General features: G+C 38.1%; 1 protein-coding gene across 1 annotated transcript in view; it reads left to right on the top strand.

Annotated features, from left to right (window-relative positions):
• LOC122800226 (dynein axonemal heavy chain 17-like) overlaps positions 1 to 20763 on the top strand; it is a 17083451-nt gene that overhangs the window by 13985910 nt on the left and 3076778 nt on the right. Inside the window, exons 63-64 of the mRNA XM_044069720.1 lie at positions 2459 to 2574; positions 17137 to 17329. Of these exons, the coding sequence (XP_043925655.1) occupies positions 2459 to 2574; positions 17137 to 17329 (309 nt within the window). The remainder of the gene's footprint in view (positions 1 to 2458; positions 2575 to 17136; positions 17330 to 20763) is intronic.

Consider the following 20763-nt stretch of genomic DNA (forward strand, 5'->3'; position numbering starts at 1 on the left):
GTTGCACATAACTTGGTATCTACAGGTATAGGAAGGCACACATTCCTGAGATTCAGCATGTGGGTAGAATATATCGACTAAATGACAGCCTGGTCCACTCTGTAGTAATTCATTATCTGGCCATTAGTGAGGTTATAGTAGGTAAAGTGCTGCAAATAATCTCTATGAGCCTTAGGTCTGCAAAGATGTGCAATGTGGATAACACATTTGGCAGCTAAGGCAATATAATGCTGCTCAACTCAAATTGCTGCAACTGTAAACATGTCTACTAGCTGCTGCTGCTGTTATTTTTTTCCACATGCCTTTTTCTTACATCATGGCATTCAAACAAGTTGCTCAACATCTATGCTGATGCCTATTAAGCACAATATTTTTAACTGATTCATTTGCTTGTTGCACTAATTGTCCTCTGTGTTATAATTTATATCTATTTATGCACTCATTTGCACAGTCTGCATACTGCACTGTGTAACTAGCGTCTATGATTGAAAAAAAACTTTGTGTTGCTGAGAAATGCACAGAACACCCTATGTAATTTGTCTATTAATTTTCCAGGCATTGTTTTCTGGGCTATTTTAATGGTTATTGCATATCATTTACCTGCAGTATTTGCAGATCATTTATGTGGGATTGAGTTTTCTCCAGCAATAGGTACTTGGATGCTTGATATACTATATTGGTACGTTTTAGATTATATTTATCTTAGAATGCCTTGCTATTCTTGTTTGGCATTATATTGTTCATTTAGCCTTCCATAAGAACATTTGTTGGCAAGATAGCTCTATATGCCAGTTTTAGCAACGAAAAAGAACAGGAATGAATGCATGGTGCACTCGCATTCTTAGCCAGGCGCTTTTTAATGGACATAGCATGAGTTTGTAGCCATGGGCCCTAAGGTCATCTGACTACTTACAAGATCTGTTTAGAAGACTGGTATCTACCTTTGGTTAGGTTCAGTCATATTAATGACTTTCTACAGCAATGATTTTGTTTCAACAATATCTGAGTTACAGTAAGTCCCTTCACATAACTGTATTTACTTGTATATTGCTTATCTTCTTCATAACTGACTTCAAGAATACTAGGCTATTTATGACTAGTGCTGTAGTAACTTTCTTTTTATAACCTTCCAACTCCACACTTTTTTTTACCATCAGTCCTGATGTATTTGCTTGTGTTGCATTCCAACACTCAGATATGCCTGTAAGTTGAAGCTTTTGCTTCACTTAGCCCACATAACACTGTGATGACCTATTACACTGTCACAATTTTTAGTTCTTATGCCATTCAGTAATGATGTCAGACAGTGTCAATATCAGGATGGCTTGCATTTTCTTCTGTCAGGTTTATTTATTTTTATATTATTTATATTTGTTTATTGGGATGGACCAGCTGGGTGAGCAATGACCCTTTTCTGTGGAGGCCGAGGGAGAAACGCTCCAAGTTAAGTTCAATAATGCAACATGCATAAGCAATGAAGAAGTAAGTGAGGCTTAACATTAAACACCTTACACAGCAGATCAGACGTGACATAGTAGATTAAACATGAACAGAAACTGTGAAATAATACTTAGGTTAATTACACAGGTAGAGCATATCATAGCTGAGTTAGGCAGAGTCAGGAAAGGACAAAGGTGCAGTGGTTAATATTATATATTTTATTCACTTTATAATAGCTATGTAGGAAAGATATAGTTATCTTAGCACTGTGGAAAAGACGTTCATTATTCTAGCTGGGGGTAGAGTAAGAGTAGGACCGAGTATAACAAATTTTGAGTAGACAGAGTTAAGTAGCATTGAGGGAGAAAATAGATTAATCTAGACGGGAGAGGGTGGAGCAAAAGCAAGACCAAGTAGCCGTTAGATGTTGTTTTAGATTCCGTTTTAAAGGATTTAATTGTAGTGTCTAGTCTCTGAGGAAGTGGAATGTTATTCCATATCTGAGAAATGTGACATGTGAAAAGTGAGTCCCCTACTGAATTGCTGGATTTGGTTACACTTAGTTATCACTTGAATGTAGGTTTCTTTCTGGTATATACTGAAGAAGAATATTGGCCAGGCTTGAGCATGTTTCAGTGCTGTGAATAAGAGTATGTGTATGTAATATTCAGTTGGGAGTATCATGTTTTCTTCTAAAAGTGACAGAGCAACAGATTTCATCTCTATTGCTCCAAATTAATTCTTACCTATGTATTTAGTACACATTTTGCTTTCTTTCTAAGTTGTGTCTGATCTGTATCATATCTGTTTAAAAGTAATTCCAAATACCAATCATATTGAGAATGTCTAAAATGCTGATAACTGCTTGCAGTTCACTGATAGTAGTGGAGATTGTAGTAATAAGTGTTGGATTTTATTATGTATTTGAAGACGTTGCACTTTTTGGAAAATGACATTTTCTTACTCATTTGAATGCTGTATTGAAGTATTGTGTGTTAATGCACTTATATTTTTTCAGCAATTAAATGCAAACTTGTCCAGTTTGACAGCTGCATTTGAAAAAGCTACAGCTGAGAAACTCAAATGTCAGCAAGAAGCAGATGCTACTAACAGAACTATCTCACTGGCAAACAGGTATTTTAAGATTTTAAACAACAATAATTAAAATATGCTGAATAGTATACCTTTATAAGCAGCGCTTTTGTGTGTTGATGAAATTTGACATGTATTTCTAATGCCTTCTGTGTACGGATTGGGTTATAAAGGAATCTGGCACTGGTGTTTGTCTTTCACAATATTTAGTGTTGGCTATGGAAATGAAATGCTGGAATGATCAGGATTTCATGAAGCATGACCTATATGAGTTGTTCAGCTCTCCAGCAGCTACAGCCCCCTCTTTATTTTACTGCTGTTCTGTAGAAGTCAAGATACCAGTTATTAAATTGTTCTTTCAGGTGCACAAAAGTAAATTTTAGGTTTCTAGAACTTGTAAGGAGGATTTTATTACAATTTAATTTGGATATCGTACTGATTTTCTTTTATTAATCCAAACTGCTATAGCCTACTAAAGGTGATTGAATCATTGTTATCAAGACACACAGATCACTTGTATATTGGTCTATAAGAGCTAGTTAGAAGTGCAGAACGATACCATACAAATATTTGATGAAAAAAAAATCACTGAGGTATATCTCAGTGAACATCATATATTACACCAAAGATGCTGAAGTTGCAGCATAAATTAATCTATTACACAACATTCCACCCAACTTCAGTACAGTGATACAGCCACAAAACACAGAACAAGGAACTGCTGCTCCAGTTTGTTCCGTAATTCACTGCAATTATCAGAACAGTGTGATACTGAAGATAATATATTTGAGTGTAGATTACGGATGCAGTTGCAGTTTTATGACATGCAACATTACCCAACACAGCATACACAAAGAATAGGAATATTGGCTATCAGCATACACAAAGAATAGGAATATTGGCTATTACCTTTGAAAAATGGTGGATGTAGCATTTAGCATATATGGAGAATATGGATACTCGTTATTAACTTTAGAAGGGTTGCGGATGTGATGACTGAGGTAATACCACATACTGTGGAGAGAAGACAGAATGTGCCAGCATAATGAGTGAAATGTGGAATACAGTAATGACGCAGAGCAGCATAATATAATAATTGATAGCTATACATTTCATCTGGGAGGGGCATCAATATCAGAAAGTAGTAGTTCTGTGCTGAAACATTTAATGAGCTGCAGAGGATGTGCTACCATTGTCCCAGATAATGTAGGCAAGAAAGTGATGAAAGCTACTCCAGAATGGAATCTAGATTGCCATTAACACATTAGAAAACGTTTTGTAAACTTTACAACTAACTCTGAAAGCAAATAAAATGGCTTTCTTTTCCCCATATCTTACTAAAATACATAAACAATATAACTATATTTTCTCAAAAAAATATAACAACTCTGGAAGAAGTCACCAAAACAAACTTTTTGGAGTAAGGTCATCATTTTTGTTTCAGAGTTCTGCAGGTTGTTTCAGAAAGCCTTAGGGGAGGTGACAGTTTGAATCACCTTGCAACGGCAGAACTCAAATGGATCTTGAGACTTAGTGCTCATGTGTCTCCAGGTCTCAACAATTATGTCACAGTTAAACCTGTATTGGATAGTAGGAGACCCTGATAGGCATTTCTATTTGCTTTTAGATTTCCATTTAGGCATCTGCCACACTTGCCCTTAGCTCCATATTTCCTCTGTTCTTTGTTTCCCTCCCTCAATGAGCCACATTCCATTGTGGAGTTCATGGTAGGGTTTAGCTCATTTATTTTACTCCATAAACATGGACAGATGTTGTTGATTACTGTATTTATACATAATAATTCTTTTGTTGTTTAGAATGAGGCCAGTAATATCTCTTCATCTCTTTATATTAATGTCAGTCAATAACAAGAGCCTATGTGGTCTACATAGTTAGACACCTTTGGTAGGTTAGTCTTTATCGTTCATTTTTAGACAAGCTGTTGACATTTTATTTCAGTTTTGTATTAACATTTTTTATAGAGGTAGATCTTAAGATGCAGATTCTGAGGATGTTGTGTCTTCATTCTGATCATGCTCTATTTACTAAATTATAGTTATGTTGTCTTTATGCTTGAATAGTCTTTGGAGTTGCCAAAAGTCTCATCCATTAGTTTTAATGTCATTATTTCATTAGATTATGGGTTAGGCACAATATTTTTATATTTATGTTTATATTTTTATATTTATGTAATATGTTTATATATTATTGTCAAACTACATAAGTGGTCCATATTTTGTTTTAAGTTTACGGGAGGGTATATTTTATTTATTTATTTATTGAAGTTTTATTAATTTCATCTTGAAGACATGGCTTGATGCAGTTGATCTGCGCTGTGAGCGGAGAAAAGTGTCTTGCTACATTCTAGTAAGTAGACAGCGATGTTTCACTGCTCCTATGTCGGTGAATTAAATATTTTCATACATATATTTTTTATACATAAAAAGCTGTTTCATGCAAGGATGATTGTCCTTAGGTTGCTTATAGTTCATTGTTTTTAATGTCATGCTTTATAACAATAGTTTTCAGTTGCAGTGTGTGTGTTTTCAAATATTGTGCATGTGTCTTTACTGCTTTACAGCATTGGGAGAGCTGACTGGATATGATCGTGTTGTTTACCTCAGTTGTCATTGGTTTTTAATTAATAATTAAGCTCATTAATTGTTTAATTTTCCCACCTAGAGTTGTATTTAAACAGTATTGTTTCTTATTGTAAATTCATCTGATGAAGCGTAGAGGAGTCTACATGAAAGCGCTCATCCTTCTTTCGTTATTAAAGAGTTTGTTTTTGGATGTTCCTGGTGCCTATTCATCATTTATATCATGGTGAGACCATCAGTTTTCTTTGTGGATTGTTTTTCAGTTTTTCTACGGGTGGTCTCTCTGGCAATACAGCAACAGGTTCATTTGTGCTTTTTGGAGTAATAATAGACGTTCAGCATTCCCACTGCAGTAGTTTCCCTTAGTCTATATTAGATTGTTTCTTGCATAGGGGACAACAAATAGCCAGCTTCAAAATGCTCTGGCTCCTCCTCTCTCCCCTCGGTCACTCTGATTGCTGAATGGCTAATCAAAATAAGGGAAATCAGCAGTCAGAGTCAAACGTTCTTCAGTACTTCCTTGCTGACTCGAGAAGAAGTATCTCTCAAGAGTTTTCAGAAGCAGCAATTGGTTAAGAGTGTCATTTCTGGCAGATAAGTCCTTGTTGGGGAACCTGTCCTCTCAGAAATTATTGCCATTTAAGAACAATAACATTTTATCTACCTTTTGACTAAAAATGCTATTTCCTCTTTAAGAAACCTGGTATTTTTGTACAATATCAGAAGGTTCCCAACAGGGTCAGCTATTTTTAGTTTACAGTATTTGTTAAGGTATTTGGGGCTAATTTTCCAAAACAATTGTATACAGCTTGTGTAAGCATTGAATTTTGTGGAACAGAAAAATGTACAGAGGAATTGGTGGGAGCTTGCGTGTCAATAGAGTGCTTATGCTCACTATGTGATAACCTACTGACATTTTGATTCTGTCAGTGTATTTGAGGTCTTGAACAGTACTCACGGGGGAATTCTATTCTACTTTTAGTTTTATAAGCTAAAGGACTGGGGAAACTGTTGTGAGTGTAATAGTTCTGCTTGTTAACACTCATTCACAACTTACCTTCCAATCGACTCGCTCCAGCTACTCAACACTTTTGGTGTTTCCTTTGCAGTTATAGCATAAAAACTCACTCCTGTCCAGCTGGCTGTTCTCCCATAGTATCTAGAATGCAAAGAAATCTCTGCTCCCTGTTGTTGTATAATTGCTGCAATTCCCTGAACAGTGTGATACTAAAGCTAGTATGTTTGAGTATAGAGTATGGATGCTTTTGTTATGGACTCAGTCTACTTTTTGGGGCTGGTGAAGTGTATTGGAGTGCTTTTTACAGTCTGTTTACAAGAAAAAATTACTTTTAATTACTTTTAAAATTTTAACAGCTTGTGCTGATCAGTTTCCCCAGAAAGAAGCAACATTTTTGACTTGACCATGAAACAAAGTACTGGACCTGTGGTTGGTCCTTCTTCCAGCCAAAAAAGTGAACTAAATAGCCTTTGCCTTAGTGCTGCATGAGTTCTGTGCCTGTACAAATATCTACACTGGCAGTTTCCAGAGCTCAGAATCCCCTCCTCTGACTCTCTGTTACAGAGGATTGGCTAAAATTTTACCATCGGGGAAGCCTAATCTGTCATAGAAAGTCAATTGTATACAGCTTGTGTAAGCATTGAATTTTGTGAAATGATCCAGATGTAGGACTCAACCTAGTTAAATCTCCTCAGCAGCCTGCATTGGTAGATAACAGCTACCAGACTCAGATAAGAGCCCTTTGGGAACTTCCCTTCCTCTTTATCATTATACTTTTGTTTTCTTTCTATTTTAAAAACAGTACTAATAACAATATATATGTGTTAACTTTTTATTTTAATATACTTGCTGTTTTACTACTGCTATTAATTTCTCTGGGAATTATAACTTACTACCGTGTTGCTTCTTCTTCTTCTTTCGGCTGCTCCCGTCAGGGGTCGCCACAGCAGATCAACTGTTTCCATTTCTTACTGTCCTCTGCATCTTGCTGTGTCACACCAACCACCTGCATGTCCTCTCTCACCACATCCATAAACCTTATCTTAGGCCTTCCTCTTTTCCTGTTACCTGGCAGCTTCATCCTTAGCATCTTTTTCCCAATATACTCTGCATCCCTCCTCAGCACATGTCCAAACCAACGTAATGTTGCCTCTCTGGCTTTGTCTCCAAACCTTCCAACCTGGGCTGACCTTCTAATATACTTATTCCTAATTCTGTCCATCCTCGTCACACCCAGTGCAAATCTTAACATCTTCAACTCTGCCACGTCAAGCTGTGACTCCTGCCTTTTTGTCAATGCCACTGTCTCCAACCCATATAACATAGCTGGTCTCATTACCCTCTTGTAGACCTTCCCTTTCACTCTTACTGGTACTCGTCTGTCACAAATCACTCCTGACACTCTTCTCCATCCTGCCTGTACTCTCTTCTTCACCTCTCTTCCACACTCACCATTACGCTGAACTGTTGATCCCAAGTATTTAAACTCATCCACCTTCGCCACCTCTACTCCTTGCATCCTCACCATTCCTCTATCCTCCCTCTCATTCACACACATATATTCTGTCTTAGTCCTGCTGACCTTCATTCCTCTTCTCTCTAGTGCATATCTCCACCTTTCCAGGGTCTCCTCCACCTGTTCCCTACTCTCACTACAGATCACAATGTCATCTGCAAACATCATAGTCCACGGGGACTCCTGTCTGATCTCGTCTGTCAACCTGTCCATCACCATTACAAATAAGAAAGGGCTCAGAGCTGAACCTTGATGTAACCCCACCTCCACCTTAAACGCATCCGGCACTCCCACCACAGACCTCACTGCTGTCACACTACCCTCGTACATATCCTGTACCACTGTTACATACTTCTCTGACACTCACGACTTCCTCATACAATACCACAACTCCTCTCTAGTCACCCTGTCATATGCTTTCTCTAAATCCACAAAGACACAATGCAACTCCTTCTGACATTCTCTGTACTTCTCCATCAACACTCTCAAAGCAAACATCGCATCTGTAGTGCTCTTTCCTGGCATGAAACCATACTGCTGATCACTAATCATCACCTCCCTTCTTAACCTAGATTCCACTATTCTTTCCCATAACTTCATGCTGTGACTGATCAGTTTAATCCCTCTGTAGTTACTACAGCTCTGCACATCACCCTTATTCTTAAAAATCGGTACCAAAACACTTTTCCTCTATTCCTCAGGCATCCTCTCACTTTCCACCCATGTTGCTCCTATGCTTAATATTGCTTTTAAGCAGGTGTGGGGCTTTTCTAAAGTATTTTATGATGTGTACTGGGAAAATTAAGTTATCTGGTGTCATTTGAACACTAGGGACTGTCTCTTGGCAGGGTGCTATGAGGCTTGTTGTTTATTTGATTTATCTTCTTTATTTTGAAGTTCTGACAGGAAAATATTACATTATTTTTACCTTTGTCTTCAGTTTTATGATATGTACTACTGGTTTAATGCTGCTATAGCTGCTTTTATTGTTAAATCACAATTTTACTCCAAATTACTTTATTCACATTTTCTATGGAGATTTATTTTTTTATTTTTGACAATGAAATATCTAAGTAAATGCTCATTTCTTTTTTAAAAGTTTCTGTTTGATTTAAGGACATATATTTGATTTTTTTGTCATTATCTGGACAAGTTAATTTTGTACTTTGACTGTGTGTGCTGTTTACTACATTGTGCAGATTACAGAAAAAGGCTTAGTACAATTTAAACTGTTTTTGCTATACTTTATGCAGTGTTGTCGTATTTGCTGTGTGGAAACATAGTTTATATTTTCTATCACTGCTATCCCTAGTCAGCCCTAAATAGTGTCTGTGTATTATTCTGACAAGATGTTTTTTCTTCTGACTTGGAGTCTGATACAGCTACCCCCATCAAATCCAGTTGCACCTAAAAAGAAAAAAAAATCAACAAAAATGTGCTTTAGCCTATGGTTTGTGAGTCTGTTGTTACCTTAAGCCAGCACACAGACCACTTAGCCTTTCACCCATCTCCCTTTAGTGAGAGTCCACAACCCTCTATGATGTAGGGATCAGACACATCCTTTGGGACTGCTCCAGTACTTGCTTCAGGTACGAGAGAACCAAACCCTTTAGGTGAAAGAGAGATCTGGGATACGAGGCCCCTTGCTAGGCATAATACTGTATCCTGAAATCTTTATCCTTCAGTATAGTTCATAGTATGAAGAAACAGAAATTTCACCACATGACAATCTGGTTATTACCATGTATAGGGATGATGTAGTTTCCTTAGCTAAAAGTATTTTATAGTCAGCTAATTTAGAGGCATGCTCCTGTTTAGAAAGATTATGAGGTTACCTTCTCTAGAGATCAGTCTAACACTACAAATTCTGATGGGGACTCTGGAGTAGGCAGCAGTGAACACTCTTGAGTCTGTTCACTCTGATTCTTCAAAAGGTGAATAGGTTCAGAAACCCAAGCAAGTGTTAACCTTTCCTCATATGCTAGCTATGTTTGGAGCTGTATTTGACTGGAAGCAATCTGGAGCTACACTAGAGATTGGCAAAGTTTATGATTTTTATTAAGGATAAGATTCTAAATGTTTTGGCTGTTTCTCTTCTATTACTGGCCTTAGAATATGTCCATATAACTACATGTAAATCCCTTTTGCTAGTGAACCAGGTCCAAAAAAGCTATGAGGAAATGCAAGGTGTACTCTTATCTTGCATCTCTCTCTCTACTCCTTTTTCAACTGATCAGCTGTGGTTTCTCCAGCTTCCAACTCTAACAAGAAAGCCCTGGCTTCTTCTAGTCCTATGCTGTTAGATAAATTTGGCAAGTACTTAGAATCTTAGGGTAGAAAGTTGTCTCAGTCTAATAATCTGGTCTTTAGAATTTTAAATTATTTGGGCATCATGTGGAAATTTATTTTGCAATGTGCTTACAGTTTAGGTGACTTTGCTGTAGAGGTGGATCAAGCACTAAGCGACCAATGCAGTCACCTAGGGCCCACTGGCTAGGAGGCCTGCTGGCCAGAGGATTAATTATTTTAATTTAAAAATACTGTATATATAATATATTTTTAAGGGCATCCTTCAAATGCCCTTTGCAACTGGTTGCACATACCTGTTGCATCTGTGCATGATTGTCACACAGACCTGTTTATGACTTCCTTTCTGCATTCCACATGCATGGAATTTGAATACAAGATGTGTTGCGAACCACAGTCATACAGACAAGTACAAGTCTTTTCTGCTAAAAAGAAGTGTGGCTGTGAGTGATGAGTAGAAGCTGCTGCATGCAACATAAAGGAATTACAGCTTTTGTCTGACTTTCCGAACTTGTACAGTCAGAACAACAAGTTTACTGTACTTACTTTAATATTTACTTTTATACTGCATGTTTGATTTTTCTCATAGAAATTGATTTAAGTTCTCTTTGAATTCTGTGGTTACTGATTTTGATTCTTTTCGTTTATAATTTTTTTATTCGATTGAAGCTAAATATGGATACCTTAAATGACTATGCAATTAATGATTTGCTAAAACACAAATATCTTGTACAGTGTAATAAATCCTTTGCTTATTTAAAGGTAACACCTGATAACACTTGTGATCTGTATTCCTCATGACAAAAGTTGGATGATTTGCTTACCATTATTTGAAGTAAATCTAGGCTTACTGATGATGATTGCACTTGTGCAACTGGCACAGGTTGGAGAACTGTTGTTACATATATTAATGACTGGACTGGTGAGATGAATAATGTTAGGCAAAGAGAAAATAGAACACATTTAGGAAATGATGTGTCTATTATCTGTAAAGATCATTCAACCCCTATGAAACAAGACAATGCCCCAGACAACTTTGGAATTCTGGATTCAAGTATTCAGCAGTCTGAGGATTCAGAGTGTTTAGAAGTAAACAAAAAAAAAGAAAGAAAGAAAGGAAGACGTTCACAACAAGTAAGAAGAAAGAAAAAGAAACTGATAAACGTCTGTAAAGTAGAGAATGCATACTAAAGAGGACAATGCTTTGTTATGTAGCACACAGATTACAAATAACAAAAAATTTGAATAAAATGTATATAAAGATATTGAGCATAATAGGAAACCTTTTTATAGATGCGCAAGATGTGGAAGGAGTAAAGGCATACAAACTGATAAACTGTGTATAGAAATTGTCCTAGTGACATCCACATAACCTCAGACACTGAAATAAGCAGAAAAGTCAAAGAAATAGCGGGAGAAGTCCAAGACTCAAGTGAAAAAGGACAAGGATGATTCCAGGAAGCGAAAGGCTAACATCAAGGCTTCTAATTGGGTGCCACAACTTCAAAGATAGCAGTCCCCACCAGGACTTCAGGCAGCCAATTCAGAGCCACTGTTGGTTCCTTCAGAACTGATTTTAGTTCTTGACAAGTTCCCTTGATGACTTGCATCTCCTATGAGCAAGAGTTTATTTACCTGCCTTCAGAATTGCATTTGAGTTCATCATTAAGATCTTTCCAGTCCTTTAGAAGTGCAGCAGATGTGCAGCTGGACAAAATGATGAGGAGGTACTCGTATTGAACTGGTGTCCTTCCTTACCCCTTGGCATCGAGGGTGGAGTGGATAAGTCCTACATCATTTGTGTTTTCTCCTTCCCCTGTCCAGTTTCAGCATCAGTAGAGATTCTCCTTGGCACCAGAGGGATTCTTTTTGCCTCACTTATCTCTTAGATTTTTGTGTCCGAGTGATGATCAACTCCTATGACTAGATACTGAGTCCTTCATGTTGAATACTGAGCCATCTTGTGCAGCCTCAAAGTGCCAGAGACTTTAGCTTTCTAGGCTTCCCTACCAATCCTCTCCTTGAAATGCTCCTGTCTCTCCACTTCAGGATTTCCTCCTTTGATGTAGGTCTCATCCCTTCCTCTGGATGACTGTTCTTTGCACCAGATGGAGATCTTCAAATCTGACAGAGTATGGAATGTCTTTCAAGGTTATGGGAGAGTTAAGCCTCTGATTCTTCTGGTGTTGGCTCTGACCCTGGACACAATTTTTGATTCCTCCTTAGTCCACCTTCACATCTGTAGATCAGTGTTGAGCTTTGGACCTCAAACAGTCTGGTGAAATGCAGACTCAGTTCTCTGAGGAATCAGACTACTCACCATCTGATATTCCAAGGAAGAGGATGCACAAGAGGGGAGACACTGATTCCCCCCAGAGTCTGTGACATTGTATCTGGGCCTGGATGATACAGGGTGTACCGTACAGTCCCCTCCGGAATACATCACTTTCTATGAGGTATGGGATCTTATGCACTAGAGAGGCAATTTTCCATATGACCCTTACTCAGGATGCCCACTGAATGGTGCACAGCGATGGTTATCCCACTCCACAAAGGTGGAGCCACCAAGGACCCCAGGAACTAAGACCCCATTAGCCTGACGAGCCTGGTCTGCAAGGCTATGGAATGTATCATCATGGAACTTATAAACAATGACACTGGTAATCTCCAAACTCTGGATCCCACCCAGTTCAGGTTTGTAAAAGGCAGATCATGTCTCCTAATCCTGATAGACTTCTTTGAAGTGGTCACCAAAGCCGTAGATGAGGGTAAGGTGGTTCACACAGCCTATCTAGATCTTTCTAAGGCATTTGACACCATCCCCCACTCTGGAATTATAGATAAACTCACTAAACTAGGTATAAATCCCTATGTCACAAGATGAGTTGCCAACTGGCTCACTGACAGAACCCACACTGTGAAAGTATCAGACTCCAAATCCCACTTCAGACCAGTGACAAGTGGAGTACCACAGGGTTCAATCCTGGGTCCTCTCCTGTTTGGTATCTACTTCTCTGAAGTACAGGCTAACAGATTATCTTTGGCTAATGAAGTTTGCAGATGACTGCAAACTAGGAGCCATAATCAAAACTCCTAACGATGTGGACATCCAACAAAAGGGCCTCACTGAGACAGATGTCTGGTGTCAAAGCCATGGCCTCAAGCTCAGTGCCAAAAAGTGCATTGACCTTTCATTTGGTAAAACCTTTGTACCCATGAACTACCAGATAGGCGGTAGTCTAACACCAAAAGTGTGATAAGAGACCTTGGGACACAGGTGGACAGTAGTCTCTCCTTTGATAATCACATCACCACAGTAGTCAGGAAATCCTTCTGCATGGCACACCTCATCACAAAAGGTTTCTCATTCAGGAAAAAAGAGGTCATTGTTCCCCTCTACTCGTCACTCATTAAACCCATTATAGAGTACAATGCCCCTTTTGGTATGTACCTCACAAGACATCTACAACAACTGGAAAGGCTGCAGAAATACCTCACAAAGAGGATTACTGGCCTCAAACAAATGCCCTACGCAGACCGTCTCAAACAACTCCAGCTTTACTCTGTCGCATAGCGCCTACTCAGAGGCGATCTCTGCCTTACATACAAAGCTATGTCAAAACTAGAGCTGTTGGACATGCTCCACTTAAAGAAATCTCAGTCCCTCCGAGCTACACGCTCTAGTGACCAAAACCTTGTCACCACAATAAACAGAACATGCTGGAGGGATGAGATTCCTGTCCCAGAGACTTCCCATACTCTGGAACAAACTACCTATCTATATCAAACAAAGCTCCTCATTAGCACTCTTCAAGAAAAATCTTGATGATTGGATGGGAGATAGGAAATTCACCCCGGGGATCACTTCTGTGGCTCTGCTTGACAGGGGCACAGGAAAATAATTTTCTTGGGTGGCAAAAGCCAGTGTACCTTTTGGCTAGGCTTATATAGGCCCTAGGGCCAATAGCCAAGTACCTACCTATGAGCCTATGCGGAAGTCCATTTTGAGAATTATGGCTCAATAACCTCTGCTTTCTGGGTGATCCCTCCAGGAGTTCATTTAATTGACTTATTTCTATGGAGGGCAATGGCAGGAACAAGATTCCTGTAAATGAATTCTGAGAAAGCTGGATAACGTTTTGAGATCTCCCAAAGACAGACAACATAGGGCAAGAGGTCTCTTACTTGACTTTATCATAGTGTCAGCTACTGCTGCTGCTGCAAAAAAGAAACAGTTGACAGAGGACACTGCCACTGTTCATCCAGACAACAGGGAGGCTTAGGAGATGGGCAGGCTAAGGAAGTAGGTGTATGCTTTGGACATCTTTATGGTTAGGGCCCTGAACTATCACAGACACACACACGCACACACACACACACACACACACACACACACACACACACACACACACACACACACACACACACGCACACACACACAAAACAGGTGTCAGAGGGACTTGGTTAAACAAACACTGGAATCTGTGAAAAAGTCCCCCACATCAGATTCAAAGAAATGGGATGACACCACCATGAATATTATTAATAACATTTTAACCCCTTCATGTAACTAATGCATAATGCAGTTGATGGAGTGGCTAGAGCAATGGGGGCAGGTATCATGATGAGACACCTTGTCTGGCTCCACTTATGTGATTACGTGGATAGCTTCAAGGTGTCTTTCTCCAATTCCCCTATGACATATCTTCTCTGGGTGGGCTGGCTGTCATGGAGCACATGCAGAACTGTGCAGAAGACTGTGAGACACTTTCTACCATCAGACTCTGATTTGAAAGATCCAGAGACCTCACGGTCAAAACCAAAATGGACCCAAGTTATTGTGATTTCAAAAGTCAAAGTGCTAGCACTATGATTCCACTTCTGGCAGCCTTGTAATGGGTGCATACCCACAAGTCATGGATGTCTGCACAGTCAGGAATATTGCAGGTTATTTTCTGACTGACAGCAATCTTATCCCTGAAGGGCTGTCCATTACCCTCTGTTGGTAGTTGGGGATCATCTCTTTCTCTCTCTACTCCCCTGCATAGATGGCCATCACATGAGATTCCAGAATAAGAGAGATAATATCCACAGCTTTCCAGGATCATTTATGTTTACTCCCCTGTTACCACTCATAATAAGGTTTATTCAGTTGGCAAACTGTTGCAGGGCAACAGCAATCCTCATAGTCCTATACTAGCCCAGACAGATTTGGTTCTCACAGTTAATGTCTCACCTCAGAGGTTCCTGGCTCCTAGATCCATGAATGGCTCTACTGTCTCATCCATCTGGGAAGCCTCACACTGATCTTTACAGTTTGAAATTAATCAAATGGTTTCTCCAAATTCTGTGATGACCAAGGAGCCCCTTTGTCTGAGGAAGTCATCTGAATAATTCTACTTCTCTGAAGGACTTTGCTAGAAAGGTTTATATCAAAAAATGAAAATGTTTTGCTTTGTGGACTCTCTCAGGAAACTGACCCATTTAATCCTTCAGTACCCCATGCTCTATATTACTTGTCCACAATATCTGATGCAGGAGCAATCAGAGTTTGGTTGGCTGCTATTATTAACTGTCTTATAAGTACTGACTGATCTCCGGGCCTCCCACAGATTATGTAATGCCTTTCTGAAAGGCATTTTTCTACTTCAATCCCCCCTCCCCCAGTTAGGCACCCCACTCCTCCTTGGGATCTACAATTTTTTTTTTAGCTTTAGTAAAAAGAACCATTTGAGCCAGTTGTTTCAGGAGAGTTCAGCTTTCTCTTGTGGAAAACCCTTTTCTTGGTGGCAGTGATGTTTGATAGAAGGGTATCTGATCTCCACACTGTCTCTGTTTTGCCGCCATTCCTAATTTTTCCTAAGGATAGAATTTCTGTCAGGACTAATCTTTTCTTTAGTCCAATAGTTACTTCAAAGGCTAGACTCAACCGAGCAATTCATCTTCTTTTGCTTTTTCTGAAGCATAGCAACAAGTTAAAGCATAATCTTCATGCACTGGATGTACACAGGTAAATATGTTTCTACTTGCACCACACTAAGGCATTTAGGAAGGATGTGCAATTGTTTATCTCTTTTTTCACTAATAGACTGGGCAGAAAGGTGTCCAATTAATGTTATCTAGGTGGTTCTCTGACTGTATTTCCTTTGCATATTCAAGCCCAATAAGGAATTGCCAAGTAAACCCAAGACTCATTCTGCTCATTGAATGGCCGTGTCCACAGACTTTTTCAGAAATTCTTCCATTGATGACATTTATGGAACAGCAATTTGGTCTATAATAGATACTGTCTCAAAACATTACAAATTGGATTTGGTCTTGAGATCTAGAGCTTTCTTTGGAGTTGCTATCCTCAACGTTTTTTTTTCATAGTACTATCCAAGTATTTCAGTAGCTCCAGATTCTAACATGCAAGCCAGAGTGGATGAGCTGAATGAATAGGATAAGATAATTATGCATTTATCATAACATTAGATTGTTTCATTTCAGTCAGTCTGATATGACATTCAGTCCTCTTTCCATATTCCTTCATTTCCTGTTGAAGTCGAAGGTGGTGTTTTTCATGTCATCTTATAGGCTTCAAACTCAGTCTGAGGGATGCTAGCTACTGAGACCATGTGTGTTGTGGAAAGAAAAAGTTAGAGGACCTTGAGGCTTGGAGCACTACTTTCCCTGCTCAGACACAAGTGGCCCAATGACTTGTCAGTCATATCACATGGACTGGAATGAAAGGGTCTAATATTATTGTAAGTACATAACTGCTCTGTATGACATACCTTCTCCATTTATATGAATGGATAAATGAATGCATGATTGATGCTACCTTCATTTATAGTATTTGTGACTACAGCATTGCTGCTGAATTCTTCATTAAGACACATTTTGGAATCTGTAAGAATAAACAAAAACAAATCTGTTTTCATCTAGAAGTATAGAGAATATACTAAAGAGATTATAATTAGCACTGACAATTACATGTCCTGAATACGTAGCATAGAAAGTAGACCTTTTGGGTGCAGTAAACACAAAAAGAAAAAAACACACATACACACACTTTTGCATTTGAACTTTTGGTATGTATAGGTGTCCAAGGCTTAATATTCATATCAAACTACACGAGTATAACATATTTAATATACTTACCTTTCACTTTTTTAATTTAGACTTGTTGGTGGATTGGCATCTGAAAAAATACGATGGTCAGAATCAGTGGCAAATTTCAAAAACCAAGAGAAAACTTTAAGTGGGGATGTTCTGCTGATTTCTGCTTTTGTTTCGTATGTTGGCTACTTTACTAAGAAGTACAGGACCCAGCTCATGGAGAAATGTTGGATGCCATTCTTAACTGAGTTAAAGGTATTATATGAAACGTATGTAAAAATTAAAAAAACACACTCCTGAAAGTGACTACTGAAACATAATCAGTAAAGTAGTAAGAAGTTGTTTGAGAGAGTAAAATATGTAATGTGTGAATCAGTAATGTGATCAGTATACTGGTTTAGCTGCATTCCCAGAGCTGCAGTAAATGTCACCATTACATGCAAAGTAACATTAGGCTACATAAATTGAAATTAGCGACATATGACTAACCTATAAAGTGCCATATTAGATTTATTAAATTGGCAAGATGACAATTTTAGACAAATGTGTAATGTTTTGCTATTTACACAACTAATCCTGTTTAAAAATCTTGATGCAGAGCCATCCTCCAGTCTCTAGATGAACCTCTTTAAATAAAAATTTCATTAATGTGCGTCAGTTTGCCTTTCCCTGTCAGGACTCCAGCTTTGTTGGTGACATGAAGGAGGAGGAGGGCTGCCCTTCCTTAGTTCTTTTCCACTATTCATTGGAAAATGTTTAACTAGTCCCGAATTCTCATTCAGTGATAGTCATCTGATTTTTCAATCAAAAATGTTTGAAATTCATTTTTTCTAGTCTTGCTTTTATGCCAGTTTTACAACATTTAACTCGAGTTCATCAAATTTAATTTGTTTTCAGTCTGATTTTATTCTTATTAACAACATGGTCTATGCACTGATGGTGGTGTTTTTCCATGCCATTAGGTACAGCAGCCAGAAAAAAAGCCTGATGAAGGAATACACTCTGTGTATGTATGTATGTATTGTCTTGGCATGTAATATCTTTAGGCTTATCACTGCATTTTAACTCTTTTTATATGATGATATTCTATTATCACACCAAAATAGTTCTGGGTGCAGGTCCAGAGAGTTTTTGCTTTGCTATCAGTGAGTGCATCTACAAAGGGGATAAAGAAGAGGCACTATTGTGAGGGACACTATTCCTTTTCAGCTCTTCCTTGAAGAAGTGGTATTCTTGTGATGATTTGTTTTTGAAAGACTAATTTTATAAGATATTGGAGAAGTAACAACAGTCAAAGGATGGGAGTATGTAAGTTCACTGTCAAGCCCTATAAATCCTACCCAGAAAGCTCATTATCCAAAAGAATAAATGGGCATGGCTATAGCTGTGCTTTGCACTGGCAAAATGTAAAATGGTGCATTGATAAGCATCTTCAACGTAAAGGCAGTGAGTTTACTGTTTTACAGGATAATGGCCTTCCAGGTTAGGCTGGGTAGTATGCACCCTGGTTTCTTTCTCCACTGGTACATCAGTAATTGTGGCTAACAAAGGTAGAGCTTATTTGTACCTGCCTGAAAGTCAGGATAGATCTAAGAGTGTATTCCACTATTTCTTCAAAGAAGGTTTTTGAGGAGGGGAAGTTCCAATATGGCTGCACTCTGAGCTATCTCACTGTGAAAAAAGAAACTGAGAAGTAAGAGGCAGTGATATTATTAGCTTGAGTAAAAGTCAGTTACTGGCAAATAAGTACACTGCTTGGATGCCAGCAAAGAAAGAAATTTAGAAAACCTAAAAAAAAATCAACAAGAAAAGGTGAAGAGAAACACAGGCTGGGAAACATTCTGCAGCTGTAACAAAAAAAAATTCAGTTTTATGAATGAAACATTGAATATATCGACTCAAATAAAAGTTTGGAAAAATAGAAGAAGCTTTAACTAGCTAAAACTGTAAAACTCAGATGAAAATGAAGAAAAGGCTGACTCAGTATGAAATTTCTCAAGAAGAGCTGTTTCAAAAATGGTAGAGACAGAGACAGAGCACACAGAGAAAACTGAGATTTCCTGCTGTATCATAGAAATTGGAAGGAGCAAACTGCATTAATTTTATGAAAGCACAAATAAGCAACTGGACTGGTTTTCCACAGCAAGATTTGTTAATTTGTAAGGGCACATTGAGTGTATGCTCCAAACCTGGCCAAGATAAAGCAGCCAAGACGTGTATTGGTAAAGATGCAAGTAAACCAGTAGAAACAGTTGACTGACAAAACTATGGCAGAAGGGAAAAGTATTAAACATTGGAGACAACAGAGTGTTTGTGAAAATGATTATACACTGCACACCATGCAGAAGACTAGCAAATTTATCCTAGCAATCAGGAAATGTTGACAGACAGGTGAGAGATTCGAGTTGCTATACCTAGCTGCCTTGAGAATATTTTTATCCTAAAGGATCAAAGTCATTTCTTGATGTAGAATAGGCTAAGGAAGAAGTAAATAAGTTTATTCAACAAAATATGAGCCAGCAAAAAGGGGACCTTGCTTCTCATTCTTCTAACAATAAAGCTCATAAAGACTTTGGCAATGAAATGTTTTCCCAATATTCTAAAAGAAAATGTTTGACAGACAGGAAAAAAGCACAGGAGTTAACTAGACTAATCAGGAATGCCTCGGACTTGAACCAGCGTCTGGTGTTGGGAGATGGAGATAAACAGGAAGAAGACCAGCAACACTGAAATTACGGAATAAATGGGAGATTACAAAGCATGAATCACATTTGTAAATTATGGCTTTGCAAGAAATAGTGACTGAGAAGGACTGGACTGTTGTTGCCTTTAAGCTTGTGGAAGGACTATAAAGCATATATCACACATTATGGCATTAATGTTTAGGACACTAAAAAGGAAATAAGTAATGAAGTAAAACTATTGTTCTTATTTGTATTTGTATAAAACATTTCATAATAAAAACTGCATGTTGTATATAGTAAAATAGTTTAGTGTAGTATGTAGTTGGAGTATTTTAAATGTGGGGGAGTCTTTTCAGTGACTGTTGTACGTGTTAAAGATAGTATGTTTGGGGTGTAAGATTTATAGGCTTTGCAGTATAACAAGAGAAGAAAGGCTGGACAGAAGCAAGTCTGATAATATTTTGGGGTCTTGGGCTGGTGGGGTGGGGGTGTAAAAGTGCACTGATTATATTACATGTAGAGCTGAGATATTTTTCTCTTATTTTTAAAATGTATTTAGATTAATGCCCTTGGCTTAAGTTATAAATAAGTGTTTTTTGTAAGCAAGTAGGCTTGAAAAATAAGACAAAATGATGAAAAACATGAAAAATGCCAAGCTTTTTACATTTGCAAAATATTAGCTTATTTTTGCCACTAACAAATGTTTAGTAGAAGTCAAGAAATCTGATGCAAAGGCAGCTGTACATTCTTTTCTGAGTGAAATTTACAAATATTCATTGCTAACCACTTTTACACAGAGATGAGCTGTGTGCAGGTGCAAGCAATTAATCTTTAGAGTTCTAAGCATTCTTTGCTGATGAAAATGCAAAATTTGTAAAATTTAAAGGTATAGTAGCAAGCAGTTCAGTGAAAAATAAAGTTTGAATTAAAGGAAGTGAATAAGAGATAGAAGCCTCTTTATCAGCCTTAATACTCCAATGCTTTTAACAGAACAGTGTACTATTT

The sequence above is a fragment of the Protopterus annectens genome, chromosome 4.part0 (genome assembly GCF_019279795.1).
Source record: "Protopterus annectens isolate FY-2018-M chromosome 4.part0, PAN1.0, whole genome shotgun sequence".
Lineage (NCBI taxonomy): Eukaryota > Metazoa > Chordata > Ceratodontiformes > Protopteridae > Protopterus > Protopterus annectens.